This window comes from Lampetra planeri, chromosome 32, assembly GCF_965212315.1.
Source record: "Lampetra planeri chromosome 32, kcLamPlan1.2.h2, whole genome shotgun sequence".
Taxonomy (NCBI): Eukaryota; Metazoa; Chordata; class Hyperoartia; order Petromyzontiformes; family Petromyzontidae; genus Lampetra; species Lampetra planeri.
The window spans coordinates 1,269,460-1,294,436 of record NC_136138.1 but is presented as its reverse complement, the minus strand read 5'-3'; the positions used below and the strand labels follow the sequence as shown (position 1 = coordinate 1,294,436).

The 24,977-nt window shown below is 48.0% G+C and overlaps 1 protein-coding gene across 8 annotated transcripts in view; it reads left to right on the top strand.

Annotated features, from left to right (window-relative positions):
* The window catches only part of SEMA3F (semaphorin 3F), a 377,495-nt gene that overhangs the window by 253,657 nt on the left and 98,861 nt on the right, over nt 1-24,977 (top strand). For 3 of the 8 annotated variants that reach the window (XM_078609410.1, XM_078609409.1, XM_078609408.1), the window contains one exon: nt 10,183-10,286. The exons of the other annotated variants lie outside the window; for them this stretch is intronic. In XM_078609410.1, coding sequence (XP_078465536.1) covers nt 10,183-10,286 — 104 coding nt within the window. The remainder of the gene's footprint in view (nt 1-10,182; nt 10,287-24,977) is intronic. 8 annotated transcript variants of the gene reach the window in all.

The window sequence follows — 24,977 nt, the reverse complement described above, 5'->3', positions numbered from 1 at the left end:
CACACACTCCCTACACACACACTTCCTACACACACACACACCCTACACACACACACTCCCTACACACACACACTCCCTACACACACACGCTCCTCACACACACTCCCTACACACACGCTCCCTACACACACACACCCTACACACACACACTCCCTACACACACACTTCCTACACACACACACACCCTACACACACACTCCCTACACACACACACACCCTACACACACACACACGCTCCCCACACACACTCCATACACATACACCCTGCACACACACACACTCCCCCCACACACACACACCCTGCACACACACCCCTACACACACACACACACACGCTCCCTACACACACACACACCCTACACACACACACCCTGCACACACACCCTACACACACACACACTCCCCCCACACACACACACACCCTGCACACACACACACACGCTCCCCACACACACACCCTGCACACACACACACCCTACACACACACACACGCTCCCCACACACACACACACCCTACACACACACACCCTGCACACACACACCCTACACACACACGCTCCCCACACACACACACACCCTACACACACACACCCTGCACACACACACCCTACACACACACACACTCCCTACACACACACATACTCCCTTCACACACACACCCTGCACACACACCCTGCACACACACACCCTGCACACACACACACTCTGCACACACACCCTGCACACACACCCTGCACACACACACTCCCCCCACACACACACACACCCTACACACTCACGCTCCCTACAAACACACCCTGCACACACAGACCCTGCACACACACACTCTGCACACACACCCTGCACACACACCCTGCACACACACACTCCCCACACACACACCCTACACACACACACCCTACACACAAACACTGCACACACACCCTACACACACACACCCTACACACACACACACTTCCCACACACACACATCCTGCACACACACACCCTACACACACACACTCCCCACACACACACACACACCCTGCACACACACACCCTACACACACACCCTACACACACACACCCTGCACACACACACCCTACACACACACCCTACACACACACACTCCCCACACACACACACACCCTGCACACACACACCCTACACACACACCCTGCACACACACACCCTACACACACACACCCTGCACGCACACACCCTACACACACACACACCCTACACACACACACCCTACACACACACACCCTGCACACACACACCCTACACACACACCCTGCACACACACCCTACACACACACTCCCCACACACACACACCCTACACACACACCCGGCACACACACACCCTACACACACACACACCCTACACACACACACAGACACTACACACACACACACCCTGCACACACACACCCTACACACACACCCGGCACACACACACCCTACACACACACACACCCTACACACACACACACCCTGCACACACACACCCTACACACACGTGCGGCATTGCGTCCCAGTGCGGCGTCGTCGTCCGCGCGACTCCGCGTGGCCGCTCGCGACGGCGCAGAGCTCAGAGCCCAGAGGGGCCCTGGCGGAGTGGAGCTCCCCACCGCCCTCGCAACGCCGCCTCGCTCGGCCGTGCCCATTAATCAGCCACCGATCAGCGCCTCCGCCAGGCTGGCCACCTGCCTGCCGCTGCCGTGTGCCGCATTCTCGGGGTGCAAGGACACCGTGCTGCCGTCTATCACGCCGCGAGCACAGCGCACAGAATTCCATTTGAGAGGCACCTTGGGGGCAAGCGGCCGTGTTGTTGGGTACACACTCTGCCCATGCAGCGCACGACTTAAAACGCTGCACCTGAAATCCCTATCCGCGGCGTCGTGGGGAACACCTGGGACCCCATCGCCTCCTGCAATCCCCTGTTGTCCATTTGCTCCCGGCAACACGGGGTGTGTAACAGCAGCAGCAGCAGAGGGGCATCTTGTTTTGGTTTGCAATCCTCTTTAGCGAGCGGGAGATTTATGGTGTTCGGTGTGAGCGGTGAGTATTCAGTGCGTGAGCGGTGTCTGTGGGTAGGCAGTGACAATCGGTAAGGAGTGACTTGGTAAGCGGTGACTGACTGCTCATTTTTCTGCTGTGCTGATTTCAGGCAGAGCATGGAAGCATCACGACATGTGTTGCTGCAGACCTTTGCTCACATGAATAACATATTGCATGTGCTCATGGTAAATTAAATTACGTACTGTGAGTACATAGTGTACAGACTCGGATTGTTGCAGAGCACGCAGCTTTGGATGGTTACTTTGCGAACTTCACTCACAATGTCCATATGAATAGCTGCAAGCGTTTGCAACAGCTATAAGTTTAGATGACACTGTTCTTACCACATATATCAAGAAGTGAACCCCTCCCCCTCAATCCATTTCAATGTATAATTCACTGAATTGTAGCAATACCCGTTCCCCAATTGTTGTCTCGTTGTATCAGCTCCAGTTGGTGGAGTTTAAGGCCGAAGCTCGTGGTTTGTGTTAGCATCATGTGGCTTTCGTTGGAGTGTAATTCATTTATCCGAGTGACACTGAGACCGAGAGCAATGAAACACAATTTCCAGACGTCTCTATGGGCCCGACCTGTCAGAAACCATCCACAAATATCCCACTCAACAGATTCTCCGTATCTCTTCAACGGGCGATTTATTGCCACAAGTTTGAGATGGCACAACTCCACGATCAACATGTGTCCAGTAGTTCCGATCATACCTCCGAGACCCTTACTCAGAATGAAATAAAAAAGGAGCCAAACTTATCTGATGGGTTTTGGGTTCATTTGTTTTTTTTTTATAATTCACAACACATGAGAAGTCGGAATGAGAAAAAAAATAGATGTCTGCCTCAAAACACCGTGGTGCTGGATTCGGCCTCTGATCTCTTGCCACTCATTATCATCGCGTCATTTTCTACACAGCGTTTCACACTGCGAGACACGAGACTGGCTCCCACCATAATAATGTTGAATGTCCACCCACCGGCTTAGCCAACAGAGATGAACCACTGCCCAGTGACTGCCACATACCGAGTGCAATGTGTCAGCCCCATAGCTGCAGCGTGTGATGCTACAAACCAAAGGAAGGTTTGTAGTGCTCCCCAGTTTTCACGTCGTTAGATTAAGCCGAACAAGACCCCAAATCAGGGAGACTTCATTTGAGCGCTGGTGAGAGTCCAACACCAACTCGTTTGTGAGGCCATGCCTTGCGCACAATGCATGCGTCGTGGAACATGTCGTACACGGACGGCTGGCAACTGCGCTTCTATGGACAATAACTTGATCTTGTTTAAGATACGGTGGTCGTGATGAGTATTTTATGATGGTTAAAATCTTCTCTGGGCAACAAAATAATAATAAAGCGTGGAGCGGCGACCAAGAGAAGGCAAATTAAGCAGCGAAAGACAGCGGAAGTTGAAGATTAAGCTTAGGGAAGAGGTGGTCGAGATGAAATCAAAGTATTCACAGGGCACCACTGGGACAGGAGCAGCGAAGGGAAGGAGAGAACGGACGAAACTAGCGGGAGGTCTTTCCCCCCATCAGTGGGAAGCTTAGGGGCTGACAACAACAGCAAGAACCACCGTCTCCTCTCTGGGTTCTTGAGTAGCCACGGACAACAGGAAGACTCCACGGGGAGCCCCGGCTCAGGCAATTTGTCACGTAAATGTGCCAGAGAGAAGTTTAATTCTCAGTCGAGGAGAGGGCCTAGCACACGCACCACACTGGGAATGACAAGCCCAACATTCCAAGCAGTCAGTTGGGTAATGCTGGCATGGAGAGGAGCGGATCTTCCCTGCAAAATATAATGGCACCAGTAATTGGCGCAATGTTGTTGAGATTATTTGTTACATTTGGCCACTTCTTATCTGGCCAGTCAACATCGTAATAAATGGCAGTCTGACATAACCCACATCATTCATGAATACCACTTTGTTGGAGGTCAGCAATGCTTCTGACTGGATCCAGACACTTTTTGATATGATGCAACATTGCAAAAATTGTTTTTTTCTACAATTCGGAACAAAACTGAGAGATGTTATGACCACGTGCCTTTCTGCTTGTGACCAATGTTCTGCACGTGAAAACCTGGGTGTGGTTTTCCAAGCTAAGACTTTTTTATATTTTGGTAAAACACGTTTTTTAATGTATATTACAATGTGCAATTGCATACGCAGACATGCATAATAATACAGATTTTTTTGTGGGGGGTTAGATCGTTTAAATGTACAATTGTGTCGTTAAACCCACCACCACTAGACACAGCCAATTAGTAAGGTTTGTCACGTAAAAGAACGTGCCAATTGGTTACAAGTACAGCACACCGGTGTGCTGGAGAGCAAAGCCACAGCATGCTCGAGGTGATTCCATGCAGTTATCTGCTGTCGGAGTCTCGCTTAACACGTCCATGAGATTACTGCTTCAGGAGCGACTGAGTGGGCGCAAGAGTAGGACGGAAGCTCGGAGATCCCTGCAGAGTCCAAAAACATGGTGCACAGCCCTGCATATCCAAAGACAAAGATCCCCCGTATAGCCTTCACAGACTGTTGGGGCAAGTGCTGTTACCAAGCACCTATGAAGGCTGGTAAGCCACACGAGGGGGTGGGTGGACAGTACCACGCCCGGCCACCTTTGTCTCCCAAGTGGTGACATTTAAACATCGCACTGGGGACTCGTTTGAGGCAGAGCGGACTTAGGGGAAAGCCAGCACCGGTTCAGATAATCGTGACTGGTGTTGGCCGTGAGCGGGAATCGAACTCGGGTTGCGGGGTTTGTAGCGCATCGTGCTAACCACCACACTACCGCTCCGCACATATCCAGACGTACAAAGACCTACATAGCACTGACACGCAGAGCCTTCCTGTGCACCTTCATGGAGTCACCAACTAGACCACTAGAGTGTATATTGTACCAGAGATTTACAAACGGCCTCTGTTGTGTTTCCCGATGGGAGAATGGAGATTTTGGATAAACTTCCTGAGTGTGGGATTAGTGTTATCTTCTAGATTAGCCCCTTCTTGTTCGGAGTCAGACGGATTTTAACGGGACCTGCCTTAAAGCCGACTCGATGCGAAGCTGTTTTGATAAACGCGTGCTGCTCGGTCGGGGTAGGCTTCACCCCTGTGCACCTCTGGGATTAAAGGGTCAAGCCAAGGTGTTTCCGTCCTCCTGGCATTCTGTGTTGGGCACGGTCTTCTTGACTCACTTTACACATCCACGTCCTGTTTTGTTTATCCGAATAATAATAATGATATGTTTTAAGTGCATACAAAAAAACGTAAGTGCATAAGCAAAAAAAACAAACATTATAATAATTTCTTCACGACTTCAAAAATATATTTACACTTTAAATGTCTCTTCTATGGATACAAACGCTCGGCCGCTATTCTTCTGTTTGGAAATGTGCAAACAGCTGTTTTCACGTGGAAGTGAACCACCGTGCCAACTCTGCGTGCCCAGCTGCGAGCCTCTCGTTTTTAAATCTCATTTTTTGTTGTTAAGCCCCCGGCGTGCTCACTCGGTTCTCTTTGGGACCTCAGCGCTCTCAAGAGTAACCGCAGTGGGCATTGCGCTCAACAAATCCATTCACTGGACCAGCGTCGTCCACTATTTTGCACATGAACGTCAAAATATCTGCTTTTTACGTGACAATGTACCAACGAATGCACAATTGTGTTCATGTATACACTCCTGTGAATGTGTAATAATTGCATATTCTCAGAAGGAGAAAGTTAAGCGACTTTCGCGCGTCCTAGAAGAGGACATCTAACGGCTGAGGCGAATCTGTTCGCAATTGAAGCGGGGAACATGTCGCCGTGATGATAGTTCGGCTGCGAAGTCGCCATTGGCTGTGCGCTGCTGCGTGCTCGGTCGTCCGGCTGTGAAGGCAAATCCGCCACTCCGGCTCAATGGGACCACAATGGCCTCGGAACATTGGGGTGAAATCCATGTTGTATTTGCTGCGTGAAGCTTTTTGATTTCCTCCTGTAGCCTCGACTGCTTTGGCTTTTCGGCCGTGAAATGCAACCGGGGGGAGGGAGAGCCATTTGTTGCGTTGCCAACAATTGGAGCCCAGTAGCTGCCTTTTCAGGGCAGACAGCAGCTCCGTTATTGACTGCGCATAGCAAAGTGGCGTCAAATTCCTGACAATGTCACTTCAGCGCGGCCGCGTACATGTGTGACCTCGATTGAAGAAAAAAAACACAGACCAAGGTCATTATTGCCAACATTGCAGGCTTCAGCTCCTGCGATTGGCATAACCCTCCGAGTTGTCTGGTTCCAAGCGCACGTGGTTCAGCACAATGTCCGACGTTTTACTCCCCGTGTTGCGAGTTCTGTTCTGCTTCATTGCTGTACTTTATTATTATTTTTTGCCTCTGTAATTTTTTGTGACCCCATTCCACTCTCGCAAATGACACTCGAATCGTGGTCTCTTGAGTTGTATGTACTTTAAGTACGGTGAACTTCTTGGCACGGTACTCTGACAACTGTGATAATCGGAGGTGCTGGGGTAGGACATCTGGTTCAACAAAATTCACTTGAATCATGCCGGGAGGTATACAGCATAACCGCAGAAGCCTGTGCAGTAATATAATATGTTTTACAATTATTATATACACACCTTTATTGATTTTTATTTTGTCCTGTAGCATGGCCTTGTTATCAGGGGACACGTTTTTATTTTACTTGTTTTTTATGTGACCAGGTAAGGCCCATTGAGCTATATAGCTCTGTTTCAGAAGCGACCTGGCTATCACCAATGATAGCTTCGCAAAGTGGATTATCATCATTGTTGTTGTTAAGTCAAACATCTCGATTAAAACACCATTTCTTGAGAACTTCTTTTTGCGTTCAGTATTTTCCGTCCTTCCCCCGCACCATCGATTAGCACGGTTGGCTACGTACGGCGCGAAAGAAGTTCAACGTACATCCGTACGTACAGCAACCAAATAGTGTAAGCAGACAGAAACCCAGGGCACGACACGGTGAGACTTGAAGCGAACGTTGAACGCCGAAGCGAACGATTAGCGATGCGATGAGCTCTTGTCAATCGCGCATTCCTCTGTGGCTCTCACCCCCTGTGGAATAAGAGTTAAAGGCTCTACCAAAACATGTTTTTGACTTGACAATAAGAATTTAGAACGGCGGAGGAGAGGTGGGGGTTAAGCCTTCAACGGGGCCAGGGGGGGGGTGGAGGTGGTGCAGGTTGGGCCCCCATCAGCCCCTTTGCATGGTCTCAGCAGCAGCAGCAGACGTGCTGTCCAGTTAAGCGCAGAATGCTTCCCGTCTCTATAGAATAGGGGAAATCTTTCCACTGCAAAGCAGTTTCTACCCCAATTGTTGTGAGGCTCTTGAGGTCGCAATTGTTTCCGCGACTGCCGCACGACCACAACCGAGGAGCGCTCGGCAGCGATGGCTCTTGCAGGGGCACTCCCTCCCAGACCCCCCCCACCGCACCCCTAGCTCATAACCCTCTTGGGAAAGTCAGTGGTACGTTCACGTCTTTTCACATTTTAGCTCGAGTGTTTTGGCACGCAGAACAGAACGTTGTTTTCCTTTGCCAGCAAGTTTTGCTAACATATTATTATTATTACCGGAGTTTTCAAAGCGGCCGCGATCATCCAACCAATCCCATCCGATGATAACTTCCAAGAATACCGACGCAGGGTTGACGATCTCACCGTGCCGCCACTGATCAAGGAAACGTCGTGTTCAAAAGTGGTATTTACAAGGGTCTCTTCAACGGCGAAGGCTCACGTGGCCAGGCAAACTTGTGCTGGACAAAGCCCAAACCATCATGGACCTGGAATTAAGATTTAATTATCGTCAGACTGCACCTGCGCGCGCTTACGTACGTGCTTGGCAGTGCCTTCACCTGGCCACTTTGCTTTCAAAAGGGGAATTGAAGTCCTTTTGGCAGTGACGTGGGCGACCCACTCCCCAGCGTGGCTGGAGATGAAAACCCACTTGTAATCACTCAGCGCTACTAATTCGGTGCCTTAATCATGACAAGGTGCCCTCAGTGTCTCCCGCTTTTGGCTCGCAATCACGTCTCGCCCGTTTTGTGGATATTTATAACAAGGTTTCCTTCAAACACATTCCCCGCAGCTTGCAAATTCTTAATATCGCAACGGTAATTTTTTTCGAGTTATTAAAACGATTGACAGTTTGATGGATTTAGCACGTTTATGTCTTTTTTTTTCTAGACCGTGTATTTTGAAGTATCCATAGTGGGGTGACTTGGATTGCGTGTGTATGTGTTATTATTATAACTTACATCAGTGTAAAACTATCGTTGTTGCTCTACGTCCACGTCAGCCGTGTAAAGGAAAAAAAAGAAGACGATGGGAATTGACGTCTAGCACTCGACGTACTCTCTGGTTCTTTCGGTAAAGTCACGTAGACATAAATAAAAAATAATCATAATAATAGAACACGACGTTTCGGTCGCTACACAAGCGTCCGTCATCAGGTGAGAATACATAATCTGCTGTTGTGGCTTTATATAGGCACGGGAGGGCGGGGGAGGGGTTTTGTTGCTTGAATTAGTAAACGAAAACAGCACGGGTGGGTGAGTGAAAATCACAGCAGCTAAAACTTGACGTGCATTATCACGTCCTTCCAATGATTGAGCTTTCGTGGCTGCAGGAGTTATTTCTCACCTGATGACACACGCTTGTGTTGCGACCGAAACGTCGTGTTCGATTATTATTGTTTCTTCTACCCACGTGACTTTACCGAACGAACCAGAGAGTATGAATTCCTGCAGTCACGAAAGCTTCAAATCAACACTTAGCGTCATTGTTCCTCAGCACCTGAGCTTGTTCTGAATTGTGCCATAAATGTACCTGTAAGTCAGGGGTGGGGAACGTCCGGCCCGCGGGCCGTATAAGGCCCCGCGAAATCATTTGGTGTGGCCCTGCCAAGCAACCGCAGGCGGGACTCGAAGTTAAATAAAGCTCTAGGAGCAAACTTGTAAAAGCAGCTGCGAGTAGCAGCATCATCAATACCAGCTAACATCACACGCCTCGCCAAAGCGAAGCAGTTCCAGCCATCACATTAGGGGCGAGTTAATGAAATGTTTGACCAAATATTACGGGCAAATTTTTAAGTTGATAATTTTGTATGGCCCGCGAACGATGTTATACATATACAAATGGCCTTTGGCAGAAAAAAGGTTCCCCAGCCCTGCTCTAAGTAAAGCCCTTTGACGGAGTCCTTGGCGGTCCTGGGGGCTGGTTGACCACGCCGCTGGACCACGCTGGTCGTTGTGCGCTGGGCAAGGCGGGGGCCCAGGGCTGGTTCTGATCCCACTCGCCACTGATGGTGGTCGTGGCCGGGAATCAAAACGAGCAGATCGCCTTCTCCAACAGAAGTTGACATTCATTCCATTAAGTGTTGTTACATATCGTAACAACACGTGTTGTTACATATCGTAACAACACGTGTTGTTACATATCGTAACAACAAGTGTTGTTACATATCGCAACAACACGTGTTGTTACATATCGTAAACCGTTAACATTGTTTAGATGCAAACTTTGTCCTGACATTTTTTTCATTTCAAATATCCTCGTGAATTAGCATTTTCATATTTGAGTTTTCATGGCAACTTAACTTTCAGGCTTCCATAGCGGAGGGGGGGGGGGGCTTCCGATTCGAAATTCAGTCCGTTCCTGAAACAACGTATAATAGCGGCAAGCTTAGATTGTTGGCATGAAGCTATTGGATGATTTCCCGTCACACGTATTAATGGCAGTGGGAGCAATGCGCTTGTGTGCCGTTGGGGTTTGTTTTCTGTCTGGAACATTAACGAGACCCACGCCATGTGAATTGGATTTGGTGCGCTGGTACGACACACGATGATGAGGTTACTGTGCTGAAAATCATACGAAACACAGCTCCTTGCACCTCCTGCACGTATTGTAGCAGTCAGCTAGATGTTGATAACACGATCTTGTAGCCAATGGGCAATCACATGCACAAGTACGCACTCGGGTGGCCCTTTATTAAAACAAGCGACCCCCCCCTCCCCCCCAAAAAACACATCCCTCGAATCGGCTTACATTTCACGGGATGTGCACAATTCGACAAGAAGAAACGATCCCAACCACGAAACGTATTTTGGACATTCAAGGACCACCCGGTGAGCACCGCGGACAGACAGCTGCCGCCTCGCGGTGGCGCGGCCGCAGGGTCGCCACGGAGGATCTCCACGGTGATACGACGCGACTGCAACCGGTACACCTGTCGCACCTGCCGTCATACCTCCACGTGCCCTCTCACCTTAGGACCCCACCCCCTTCTATCCCTGGCTCAATAGCTGGCCAGGCACCTCCACAAAGGTCTGCACAGAGATCCACGTCCGGTACAGAAACCTATACCCCCCCCCCCCCCCCAGGCTGCCACCTCCGCCTCCCACTGTTCACACCTCCTGTAAATCCTTAACAAAAAATCATTCTTGATGAGGAAACATCTCCTTGAGTCCTTGGTGCGTGGACATTGACCAACGACGACGCCGCTCCGCCCCTTCCTGTTTGCCCAGACCGCTCAGACATGCCTTTGGGCCAGCCTTTGTGGTGTCGCCCAAGATTCCGATCTTGAGTTACGCCACGGCGTTAAGAGCTTCCCCTCTCTCTCTCTCTTGCCGTATTCCAAACGCGGTTCATCACGTTTGCATTCGTTTTGTATCTGTAGCAGCATGTGTGCTTCAAAATCTCCCAAAAAATGTCCCCGGAAGTACGTGGACCCTCATGGTCGTGCCGCTGGAGTAAATGCGCTGCCGTTTTCTATTGCCAACGTTTGGAAACACGTTGGGGATATCGCGATGAAATGCCGGGTGGCTCAGCCGTCGAGCAAGTGGCTCGCAATTAGAAAGGTTGCAAGTTCCGTTCCCCATTGGGGGGAAGGGGGGTTGACTCAGCCCAGGGCCACCACACATTTGAAACCATTAAGGTTTGACAACAGCGCGATGATGATGATGATGGGCGGTGTTTTCACATTTGTGTTTTGTCCGGGGCCACACGAAAGGCGACCAGTGGCACTAATTCAGGCCATCATCTCTCTGGAGTCAACAAAATAAGTACCCAATTGTGGAGGAAGTCAACATTGGTTGTGCTATGGATAAACTCACCCTTGTCATAGGAATGAGGAATTCCCACCACTGGCTCAGGGCTGTAAATAGATGCGCACTGTGTCAATGCTCATTTGAGCAAGAGACCACTTTTACTTTTGGCTGGAACAGGGAGCTGCACATGTTTGCGTTCTAGTGGGTACTCCAAAGTTATTTTGTATCATTCCACGTGCTTCAAAGACTCCTTTTACTTTTGCATCATGCAATTGTGGACAATTCTGTTCCAAACTGCAGCCAGTTTTGTTCCATCAGATAAGGGGCCTGCAATCCGAGGAATGTTGACTTCTGCTAGTTGTAACTTTCTTATCAGCGCACCTGATTACAATCCTCTAGCTTGTTACCACTGATGCTCAAAACATTTCGTGGGCAACATCGGACGAGTTTATTCGAATCGTTCGCAAAGCAAATAGTGAATGGCCAGAACCGACCTATCCGCGTGTAAACATTACTGGCGTGCTCGCCGCGTCTTAAACCCCGTCGTCGACGAGTGGACACTCCGGCTGGCGTAGCACGAGGTCGCGGCGAGTTCCCCTGGGCGCCACACGCGGCTCGAGCACTGACGCGAGCCCTTCACTTCCTCGAGGGCTGCGTGAAGTCAGCCAGCGGTTGTCCTTGGAGCCACTCGCGCCTCGCCATAGCTGGAATTTCCACGACTGCCCGCTTTAAACCAAAGTGCCACTCGGCTAAATCACGCACGTGTGCGGGCGATTTCCGCATGCCCCCCCCCCCCCGCGATTATCACGGTTGGCTACGTACGGTGCGAAAGAAGTTCGACATATCCATAATAGAGTTTTTTGGGTTAGATCGCGTAAATATAAATGTGTCGTTAAACCCGTCACCATCTGACGCAGCCAATTAGTAAGGTTTGTCACTTAAACAAAACATGCCACAGCCTGATGATGCTGGTTGTAATTACTGGTGAAACGTCATGGTATTGGAATTGTAAATGTTGTGGGTTTACTCTCCAACACACCGGTGTGCTGTACTCGTAATTATTCTACTTGCGTGGCGTAGCTCCATTCACTCAATCGCGTTCTATCCAATTGGCGTCATGATAACAACACGCGGTGTGAGAGGGGAACAGACTTCACGGTGACTTCTCACCAGCCCATTGCATGCAGAACGACGCTTTGCGCTGCTTCTATGGTGAGCTCACAAATGGCAAGCTGCGAGTTCAAATCTTGGGCAGGCAGCACACTGGGGTCAACACAATGAATGACACTTGTGTTTGAATTTGGCAATCGTTGTATTTGGGATAAAATGTTGCCCTCCCATAGCAGAAACTCTGGAGAGCATCTCGAGAAGGCATTTGGCCTACTCTTTCACACTTGCCAGATGTCTTGGAAGTTACGGGAGTATCCAGACTTTTCCCCACCACACACGAATTGCCAATAGACTAACTTTAGTTTTACACCTAGTCTGCTTTCGCGACCAAAATTATATGTAAGAGGGTTTTTGGGTTAGATGGCGTAGATATAAATGTGTCATCATGGGACCTCCTATCATGGGACCTCCTGTAAATGTGTCGTTAAACCCGCCACCACCCGACACAGCCAATCAGTAAGGTCTGTCACGTAAACAAAACATGCTAATGCATTACTAGTTCAGCGCACCGGTGTGTTGGAGAGTAGAACCCACAACATTTACAGTTCACGTACGACGTTTTGCCAGTAATTACAACTCGCATCATGGGGCGGACAGCCAGACTTCGACATACAAACACATTTATGTGTGCGCCCACATACATGCCTAGTCAGAGGCCACTTTCTGGCAAGATATTATTAAGTTCAACGTACATGCAACACAACATACATACAACACACTGACTTACCGATATACGTGGGGTTCTGGCATTCACACAGCTTATGGACAAGCTCTCTCCTTCCCCCCGTATGCTGCGCAAACCAAAGTCACCAAGTGCAAGTGCCGTACAAAGTTAACAGCCACTTATTACGCAGCAGATCAGGACCACGCAGAGGCCTGCACCCCGTATTAACACCCCTTATTAACAACCCGAGATCACTTTATTCGCATCGAAAAAGAATAAGTTAGCATCGTTATAACTCATTCATATTAATATCCGTCCATGTATTTTTTTTTAAACTCGCCATCAACTACAAGGCCTTGGGACTTCATGATATTCAGTTTTCGTGGAAGATCAAAACCAGGGATCTTCTGTGAAAGACCCAACGCAGAAGATGCCTGGTTTTGATCTTCCACGAAGCTCATGGTCCATCCTATACCGCATCCACTGCACAAACCATGGCAGATGCGGATACTTGATGCACAAATGGAAATGTTTAAACGCTCCAGCAGTGTGCGACTGTGGTCATCCAGAACAGACCGTGCAACGTCTGACGACGCAATGGCTCGATCCACAAATACGAAGGAGACATCACACTCTGCTGCTCCTGACGCTGTTGTCTGGCCTGACCACCTGAGTGTGAAACTGTAAGTTGTTGCTCCGCATCGACATCAGCCTTACAAAAGAAGAACCAGCAGCATGTTTTGCATAAGAGCTGTTTGATAAGGACAACACACATTCATTCCGGAATGTTAAATCAATTTGAGAGGCTTCTCGGGGCATTTGATCTATGCGTGCATACACTTGATTGGAGAGCAAACCCACCACCATCCTGGCCCATTCACTATGCCGTCTCATCCCTGCCAAAAGCAACAGTCTCTGCATGCAATGTTTGCTGCACGAACGTTCCTTGTCATCCTGTGCCAAGCGGACTCAACGTTGAGCGTGCTGCCAGCAGGCCAGGCCAGATGCTTTTCGGCTATCATGCAGGTACAATATAAACATTACAAGGGTAATCGCAAAGTGTTGCTCAAACGAACAGAACAAGCACTGAATGGGTTTCAAATGCAAAGTGAAGCGATCTCGGTGCGACGGAGATCAATGCTGCGTATGACGTAGTATGCTGCAATCAGAATGATGTTTAATGTGAACAAGAATTTTAGTTGAGACATTCTGAATGGGATACTCTCCCCTGCCTCTGTAATCGACTGTGCGCTCCGCTGTAGTTTCGTGTTCTGCACCTCACTGCACTTTATCCGCGTCACGTGGTGGAGGAATCCTTTTGGGGGGGGGGGGGGGGGGGTCACAGGTGCAGCTGGACATTGTGAGGCCTTGAAGCGCCCTCGCCATCGTGAGCTAAACCTCGGGGCTCAGAGAGACAAACTGGCACACTTGAGAAATTCCTCCACGAAGTTTTCAAAGGGACAATTTGATACCCTCAGGGCATTGCTCAAAGGCTCAGAGACACACTGGCACCTGAAGGTATTTATTGGTCAGCGTTAAGGCCCAGGTCTCCGTTCCACCGACCACAATACGGTACGAAAAAATGTGCCTTAATGTGGTAGATAAATGCTGAACCACATTTATGGACCGGTGCCGCTTTCAGAGCTGGCTACAATCAAAATTAAATTAAGTTACCGAGTGTAGGGTGGGTTGTGTGCGCACTGCCTCTGTTTGAGACCCATGTACTTGAGAAACCGTTTTGCCCAGAGTTGTTTCTTCAATCCAAATGCCAGGATCTAGGGCACACTTCCTGAGAATGCACTCCGATTGGAGCATTGACCGCCCCAGCTTCCAAGCCCCCCCTTTCACGCTGAAGGGCTGCTCCATTGGTATGTTCTTTTCGGCCTCTTCTCTGTGGTCGAGATGGATTCATGAGAGAGCGAGAGCGATATTTAGCAACACTCCCATTACAGCACCCTTTGTCCGTGGCAGCCTTGACATCGCGTAGGACTGAGGAAGTCGGGCATCTTGCCCAACATTGCCACTTTGGCCGCTTGAAGCTATGCAGCTCGGAAAACGGCTGATTTGCTGGTGTTGAGAAAGAGCATTCCCATGGCAACTTCTGCACTCAATGAAGCAATTGCCTGGCTGTACTTCCTTCTCAACAACCTCATGCAATGGCCAAGACACTTGACCGTGTGACACACGCGCACACACGCACATACACGCAGCGTGTGCACGTGTGCGTGTGTGTGTCAATGTGCTGGTTTAAATGTAAAGCAGAGTGCGTTTGCCAAAAGGCATTTTTTTATAAACGAGACGCAAGGTGAATGTTGCCCAAAACATTTCCCATGGACATTTCTCAGGTTTTATTCAGAAGACATAAGTCACTTAACTCAACTAACAGTACGTCAAATAAAAGTTTGGCCTATTTTTTTTTTATTTGACGAAACATACTTTTTTAACGTCACATTTTTTTTATTCAGCAATGACTACAACTTTCTTGATCGCATGGAATGATCTACTACAGTTTGTGCATTATACGCAGCACCATTTAGTTTCGTGAAGCTGTATCGTCGTTTTACTGTGAGCACGAGTCACCATAGTTTTGGGTACCTAGATAAATAAAGCCTGTACATTCGTGGCCATAGCTGTCGCTCTTATATTCGACGATGGTTGCCTCCACCCTCGTTGCCCAACGAGTGAGAGAGGCGGGGGAGGGGTGGTGCTTCTGTTGATGGCCGAGCAGTCAAGGTGCTCCCAGCACACGGACCCTCGGCGTCATGAGAGGCCGGGTCCAGAGGGTGGCCTGCTGAGGGGTGGATGGCAGCAGGCGTCCACTCGGCCAGTGGGCCTTCAGCATCATGAAGTTCCATGGACAAGTGCACGACATTGGTGCCGTGCCCCCCAGCGCTCATCAACGCGCCATGTTTGCTTTGAACGATTGCCTTGCCGAGAGCTGACTGAAACGTGATCTTGAGTTCATGAACCAGGTTGCAGCAATGTGTAAGTACTGCATTGCACATTTGTCATTTAGATCTTGAGAACAAAAAAAACGCATCATTGGCGGCCGAAATGAATTGGCGTTGGGGATCACCCTGTGATGCCCGCACTTTAGACGGGGTCGGTGGATCACGAATGCGTCGCCACGTGCATGAGATATTCACATCCGGCGCAGTCTCAATGGCCTGTAGAAGACCGTGCAAGCTGCGGGGTCGTTGACCTGTGCGGGTTTCATGCTGCCCCCTCGTCCGTGTGGGTCTGTTTACGAGTGCTGTACTCCACTTTGCTCCGTTGTAAAAAAAAAAACATTCGGCAGAAGATGTAATGAGCGTCGTAAAAGGAGGCTCGTGAAAAAAAAGAGTCCTGAAGACTCAGCCGAGCCGTTCGAAAATATAGAACTTCGAAAGTCAGGCAAAGTTTTGGAAAATAGAATCTTCCCTACGCTGGCTCAGGATTTGCGTGCTGCAACCAGGCCTGCGCGGTCCACTCGTCTGGAATACAGCGCCGTGCCATATTGGCAATAAAACACAAGCGAGCAGACCCAGTTTCCTCAGCGAAGCACTCAGGCCAAAGACATAGAAGGCTATGCTGAATGTTCCTGGATTATTATTAGGGGCCAGAACACGAATTGGACGTTTGAGGTAAGACGAGGAGCGTGCCGGGTAAGCGAACGTGAGACACTGCGGAGACCCACGATGTGCGAGGTCAATCGAGCAAGATGGATAGACAAGAGGTCACGGACGGCGGCAACAGAGACAGTGGCGCTCGTTGTGCAGCGGTCACCAGGACGGGCCGCATCGCTATGGGATCGTTATGGGATCATCGTCACGACAACAGTTTCAAAGTGTGTGAGCGGACCACGTCATTATCATGCCCCACAGCATTGAACACACACACAGCGAGGGACGAGGAAGGAGCGTGCTGCGGTTGAGTGAGAGCGCCGTGCGTGCGACGGACTAGCGCGGGCGCCCCTGAAGCAGAGGTCGGGCCCCGAAGCCAGCGAGTGGGAGAGAGACACGGCGAGGCTTTAAAGGTCCATAAGAGGTTTTTGAGTTAGATCGCGTAAATGTGTGTCGTTAAACGCGCCACCACAAGTAGTGAATTGGCAGGTTTTGTTGACGTGACAACCCTGACTTATTGGCTGTGTCGGGTGGTGGTGGGTTTAACGACACATTTATATATTTACGCGACCGAACCCAAAACAATTGTTACGGATAATGTTGGTCGCGAAAGCGTGCATGTTAAACTTCGAAGGTCGCATGCCAGCTGTACAGCAGCAGGCACGTGCTTCGGCAGGAGGAAGTAAGTGGTGGCACGGTGGGGTGCCCCATGTGGCATTGGCCATGGTAACGTCCTGAGATTTTGCCATATAGTGAGGTGATGGGAAGTGTTGATGGAGAGACGCTCCTCTATTCCAGATGCCCTCTTTCACCTCAGTGTGACATCCCCAAACACTGAACACGGCTGGCTACGTACGGCGCGAAAGACGCTCAACGTGCACACATTCCTGATAAGAGCAGGAGAAAAATTGTTTTAGTTATGGTGGCACGACCGCTGTAGGATTTATAGTTGCACAGCATCGTCAGGGAGAATCGTAACGCTTTCAGCGGTGATGTTCGAAAGGTAACGAGGAAAGGCTGAGAGACGGAGTCTGGGAGAATCCCTTCAGCTTCTCCTGTCGTATGACGGACCGCGACTGTCACACTGCCCCTGCACGGCAATCGTCTGCGGTAATGTCACGCGATCTGCATATCGCAGGGCACATCTTACTGCGTGGGAGAGAGCACGCACTAGCGCGCGCGTGTGTGTGTGTGTGCGTGCGTGTGCGTGTGTGTGTGCGTGTGTGTGTGCGTGTGTGTGCGTGTGTGTGTGTGCTTGCATTGTTGTTGTGTGATTGTGAATCAATGACATGCGAATTTATGTGACGATTGTAAAAATGAATCGCTTTACATGTTCAATGTTTGGAGGAGGACGGGCTGTGCACACTGCACGCAGCACGCGAAGAATAATCGGCTCCGCTTGGCGGCTTCGTTGACTGTGTGTGCAAGCCTCGAGTCATTATTAAAACCCAACAGCAATGAACGGCTCATTCCCCTATCTCTCATAGCCTCTCCAATGCTCAATTGGCATTCGCCTCTTTACTTGCTCATCACTTTCTCCCACTAAGAACACTTTTCAAAAAAAAATATTTCAAGTAAACATGTTAAGCAAACATTTTTTGCTATATGATGAGTCTTTATTTTCAATAGTACGCGAAGCAACAATAATACAACACAGCATGTGGTATAAGTGGTTCATAATATTTTTTTTATTTTCTTATGACCTGATTTGTAATTAGAATAGTAACACTGACAATGATAGATTTGTCAAATCCCAGCCGCATTCACTAATCATACAATGCAAATAATAAAAAAGTGTGTATACTTTTAACACTTATTCATTAAAAAAATATACATATAAAATCTCATGGTTCAGAGCAGGGCGTCAGTCAACCTGAGGTTCCGTAGCCGCATGCGGCTCTTCAAGGAGCTGCTGCTTCGTGACCGTCCCTGATCGAGGATTGATCGAGTGGCATTGCCGACCCCTGGTCCAGAGCCTCGCTGATGGACTCTCTCTGTGCTGGTGCGACTGCTCGTCCCAGTCATTGCTTTTTCAAAGTTAGCCAATCTTTCTCTGCCCAAGACAAGGAAGAGCTTGTTGGTACGTTTGCACGTACGCTGTACTCCTCTCGCGCCGTATGTAGCAACACCGTGCTCATCGGAGGTGCGTGGGGAAGGACAACAAAACTAAACACAAAAAGCAGTTCTAAATAAAAGTGTTTTCGATCTCAAAATGAACCCTCTCTGCTGCGATATTCCATCGGTATTGTGTAGCTCACCCTGCAAGGTGGGCAGCAGAACCAAATGCCTCTTTACCTCTTTGGTGACAATAGATACGAGTCGAGTCTGTTCTCCTATAACGCCGTAGTTGCGTTCCTGAAGAACACGCGTTATGGAAAAATCGCGTTATAATAGATAACACTGTATAGGGTAAAGCAAAGTCCGCGACAACGCGTGAGATGCGCATGCAGGCCGAACAAAGACTGAGGCGCGTGGGCAGCATCCAGCAGCATCCAGCAGCATCCCAATGCCTTGTATGATGAATGCTACGCGGAGGCAGCAGCAGCAGCACAAACGCTTATTCCTACTCCCGCGACGTAGCTCCGTTCATTCAATCGCGTTCTATCCAATTCGCGTTATGATAACAACACGCGGCGTGAGAGGGGAACCGACTGCACGGTGACTTATCACCAGCCCATTGCATGCAGAACGACGCGTCGCGCTGCTTCTGTGGTGAGCTCACAAATGGCAAGTTGAGAGTTCAAATCCTGGGCAGGCAGCACACTGGGGTCAACACAATGAATGCCACTTGTGTTTGAAGTTGGCAATCGTTGTACTTTCGATAAAACTTTGCCCTCCCATAGCAGGAGATCCGGAGAGCATCTCGAGAGGGCATTTGGCCTACTCTTTCACACTTGCCAGATGTCTTGGAAGTTACCGGAGTAGCCAGACTTTTCCCCACCACACACGAATTGCCAAAATAATAACTTTAGTTTTACACCTAGTCGGCTTTCACGACCAATCTTATCCATAAGAGGTTGTTGGGTTAGATCGCGTAAATATAAATGTGTCATCATGGGACCTCCTATAAATGTGTCGTTAAACCCACTACCACCCGACACAGCCAATCGGCAAGGTTTGTCACGTAAGCAAAACATGCCACAGCCTGATGATGCTGCTTGTAATTACTGGCCAAACGTTACGGTACTCGAATGGTAAATATTGCGGGTTTACTCACCAACACACCGGTGTGCTGTACTCGTAACGAATTGGCCAAGTTTTGTTTACGTGACAAACCTTACTGACGGGCTGTGTCGGGTGGTGGCGGGTTTAACGACACATTTATATTTACGCGATCTAACCCAAAAACCTCTATTATGGAGGCTAACTTTACTAATATAAGTGCATCTATTTCACTGCTTTTCCTAAAGCTGAGCTGGAGGTCTGATGACGGTCCCCGCATTGGCCCCCTGTCTTGTGATGCTTCACAACGATGACCTTCATGGACTTGCCCACCATCTGGATGGATTCCCCTTCTTCTCAAACACCGGCACTGTGAAGACCATTTTGCTGTTCGTGTCCCGACTCAACACGCTCCTGGTGGCGAGGAGATGTTAACTGTCTCGCCTTGTATGCAGGAGGTCGTGGGTTCGATCCCGACCCTGAAGCCTGCTGTAGATTTGGAGTTTGCATTTTATCTCTCCCCGTGGTGGTGTGGATTTTTCTCTGGGTCCTCCGGTTTTTCCCTCCACATTTGGAATCAACGCGCGTTTAGAGTGTTTGGCTGCTATAAATTTCCCGCTTGATAAGCTACTTCGTTGAGCTATCATTTGTGGTCAGGTCGCTTCTGAAAAAGAGTTACATAGCTCAGTGAGCTTTACATTGTAAAAAAATTAACCCGTAAAAACTAAGTTTTTCACTATAAATCCTTTATATGCGTGGCATCGGTTTTATTTTATTATTCATTTCTGTTTTTCTTGAGTAAGAGTTTCATTTTTATCACATTGGTATTTTAAATTAAATATGATATTTTTTTTCCCCTAAAAAGTGGAAAATTTAGGAATTTTTTTTCACGAAAATAAATTGTCACGCACAACGAGTCTGTGTGCAAAATGTCAGCTCGATTGGATCACGGGAAGTGGGTTAAAAAACAACCGAAAGATTTGCACGGTCGTAAGCGCGCAAGCAAGCAAGGGAACTTAATATAAAGGATTTAATGAAACAAATTTAGTTTTAACAGTTTATAGTTTTCGTTTGTGCCTCTGTCGCTGACTGTCTCTCCCTATGACGTGTGCTCACCCTCTCTTTCGCTACAATGTTTTATTTGGCCTTTAGCATTTTCGCCATATTTCTCTGAAGAAAACCCCCCCCCACAAAAAATCCCTATTCATCACATTGTCGCTATCTACATGTCTCCCCCCCCGCCCCACTATTCATACATCATCTTGTGATGTGGTCACATTTAAATACTTTATAAATCCAAGTTGAATTGTTAAGGCTAGAAGCAGGGGTGACAGGTGACGACAGGGCTCTGAGAATCGTTGCGACGTTTTTTTTGTCGCAGATTTTGACACACGTTCAGCCCAAAAGGATGTTGGATAAGTGTCTCCCTAGCACACACAAGGCTTCCCAAGCACAACATCTTCCACCCGCCGGCCCCTTACACACCCTTCACCCCTCGCACCCTTCCCCTTATCCCCTTCCTTCCCAACCACTCCTCCCTCTTTGTATGATTTGCTGGGTTTGCAGCCGGGTGTGGACTTGGACTCACATTCCTGCTGAGACCATCCAGTCAGTATGGGAATGATGGAAGGGGTTCCACAAGGGGGTTATTGAGCAACGCGCGCGCCCGATTACGTTGAAAATGCAGGCTTAAGCCGACGGACTTCTCCTCACCAACTGATTTAACCGGCGGACAAGACATTTAAAATACTCTTATGCCAAAATTATTCCGTCAGTTTACAAACACTTTCGCAATATTTATGAGAAGAAAAGCTTTGGTAAACCAAGCTCCAGTTACATTAATAGTTCATTTGTGGTGAACTTACCGTTTTTATTTATTTTACCTTTGATATGAGTATACAATAGATTGCCCTTCATAGTATTGTCCCAGTGGCCAACACATTTATTTTACTTTTTTTACCTTGATAATTTGTGTGTTTTTTTAGTCTAATAAATTCTACAATCATTCACTGTTACAGTTTGGGAGCACAGTGTATTTGTTTTTACATAAATTAGAGTAATAATATTGCAGTATAACATACCTCTATTGCGTTATGTTTACAGCTTCCTTTCTGTTTCAGTCCTGGAAATATTCCCATGTGGAATAAGTTTCACAGTCGTGGCATTTCCCGCTGACACATCACAGCAGATACAGTTTTCAAAATGGGCATCACGTTTGTACGTAAACGCCTTCCGTTGAAAATATACCCCCTTTTAAAGATGTACAAAACAAAGACCAAAGTGATGGTCATTAGTCGTGCGATAAGACACTAAATAGGTGGGCTGCGTGAATGTACGTACGTATGTTGAACTTCTTTCGCACCGTATGTGCTAATCGGATACGAAAGCGACCATCGATTACATTTCTCACAACCAAGACCACCCCTCGTCAGTGCTGCCTACCTTATCACAGACCAATTCAGACCTCATTGGTCACCCCGTGCCCTTATAAATCTCAACGTTCATCCTACAAAGTCCCATCACAAGTGGGAAACACAAACAAATAGTCAAGTTGTTTTTGCCCGTATTGAAACGGCTGTACGCCGTATGGAGCTGAACACTCAATTTCCCTGTAGGAGAATGCGGGGTAAACCGTGTGGGTTGGCAGCTATGAAGGACCTTTGCTCGACCCTCCTCCACAAACTCGTCTGAGGTCCTGAACACCAATCTGGAGTCGCGGCGCGAGAGAGACGATTGGATGAAGAGCAGTGAACCGAGGACCGCTCAGGTGACCACTGTGGGGTTCTGATGCACGAGGTCCCAAATACAACACACCTCCGAATTAGCACGATTGGCTAGGTACGGTGCGACAGAAGTTCAACATAACGTACATACAAGCCTCGTCGCCGCTGTGTTGTTCGTCTCAAGCCATAGTACGAACATTCAGTTTTATATACATTATGTCGCTCAAGTTCATATGTACCTACATCTTATTCACCCTCTCATTGAGAATGCTCTTTTCTTCTTCGTTAAATCAATGACGAATAAACATGCATCCGATGTCGGCAACATACAGTGCTTATGGTTTCAAGCAAATTAAATAACTCGATGCCAAACGGCGAGCGAAGTAGAATGGCAGTGTTTACAGTGCATAGAGGCAAAACACAGATGTCTTTGTGCACGATTTAAATGCGGCACACCGAATAAATCTGAGGGACAAAATCAAGAAGCCCACTGGTTGGGCTTATTGTTTCAGCAGCTTGTGTGGTGAGGAGCAGAGCCATTCCACATCCTGTCTGCTGTTGTTGAATCCTTAAAACTGTCTCCGTGATTTAACTTGAAGCCAAGGTCAACATTTTAAAATTGCTGTTTGCTCTTTGAAACATTAAGTACAAATTAAAATTAATAGAGTTGAGTTTCCCCATCGCTGCACCGTGTACACACATCCATCTATATGATGTGTGTGTGTATTAGCACATACAATGCTCTATATGGAGAGTATAGAACCTCTAACAGTAAGATGGCCAATGCAATTAGTACAATTTTGATAACAGTGGTTATCTTATGGAGACATTTTTTTGACTCTTGCCATACGAATATTGAATTGACACCATTGGCTATGACATTTATAATTTGCCATTAGGAAATAGCACCACCTTGTGCTACTTTGAGCATGAATATTTCTAGGTCACATGCAGCCGACAATAGCTGAGAGGCAGTCAATGTTTTCAGAAAGGAGACGCTGAATATGATGAGTGAGATTTTGATGGCAGTGGGGTGGTGCAAGAGAAGAACGGCGTTCATGTTAGCGATGTGAAACACGCGTTTAGAGAATTTCGCTGCTATACATTTCCACATGCTAAAAGCCACTTCGTTGAGCTATCATTCGTGATAGCCAGGTCACTTCTGACAAAAGAGCTAAACAACTTGAGCGGGCCTTACCTGGTGAAATAAACAGAAAAATAAATGTGCTAGGCTCCCAGGTCAGGCAGGCCATGAGTTCCCTCCCCAGTCTCCGTCATCAGGTGGGACCGTCACAGCTAGATTTGCTGCATCAAATCTGGCTGTGACGGTCCCACCTGATGACGGAGACTTGTGTTGCCTCCGAAACGTCGTGATTTTATTGTTTTATTTTTATTAATTTTTATTTCATTTTTTACCTACGTGACGTTACCGAAAGAACTAAGAGTATGAATCCTTGCAGTCACGAAAGCTTCAAATCTAGAATTCCCTCCCCAGGTTTTTTTCTAGATAAGAAATCCATGCCGCCCGCCAGGGCGAACAGGTCTGGCGACAGCTCAGCACCCACTGATCGTAAAACAACCCCCCCCCCACGTTCCCATTGTACTCCAATGAATATGTTAATTCGTCAGCTTCACGTGAATGAGAAAAGCCGCGATGGGAGTTCACTGGCGACCAGTGCACGTCCCTGGTTTACGTGACGGTTAAAACACAAAAAGCCCGCCAGTGTTTCATTAGAGTACAGTGACTCCCGGTCACTTTGTAACTCGAATTGATCAATAGCGTTCAAAATAGCAGCTGATTTGTCGTCACCGCGAGACTGCGATTTTTAAACACGTTTTAATAATGTCGAATCATCAACAGCAACAGACGTTGAAACATGTGTTTATTGCACGCAACTGAAAGGGCCAACCGAACAGCTATAATGAAGGAGCACTCAACTAAGTATAGCACGAAGACATGAGACGAGTATCCATGGAAACGTGTAGAGATGATGTCGAGGTGAGGCTCGTGGTTTGCTTCACAACCGCCTGGCTCAGCACCCCCACCACTATTTCCATCCTGGAGTCTATTACGATCCCCAGAGAAGCAAGCTAATTTTGTTCGCAATAAAGAGAATGGATTATGTCCATTGCCAAGAATTAATTTTGCATTTTTTTTTGTAAAATGTAATTATCATTGTGTACACAGAACGTTTTCATTTGTTTTCTCTGTTAATAGCAAACATAATCCCGTTATAGAATCGATCTTTAATTGTCAGGCTCGCCCCTAAATGAATGAACATCAATGTGTGTGACAAAGAGGACATCTCATTGTTTTAAACGGAATGCTCAAATTCAGCGACTTTTTCTCTATTTCCATAGAAATTAGACGAACGTTGTTCAATGTATAAACAGGAGGGATATTGTAAAGTCGATTACATCGATCGGATGAGCTTGGCCGACATGTGAAATAGGCAGTTGGAATGACGAAGCTGCTGGCCACGTTCTAATTGTGTTTTGTATTCACCGACAAACAGCGAGAAATTGTTTTGTTTTATTTTATTC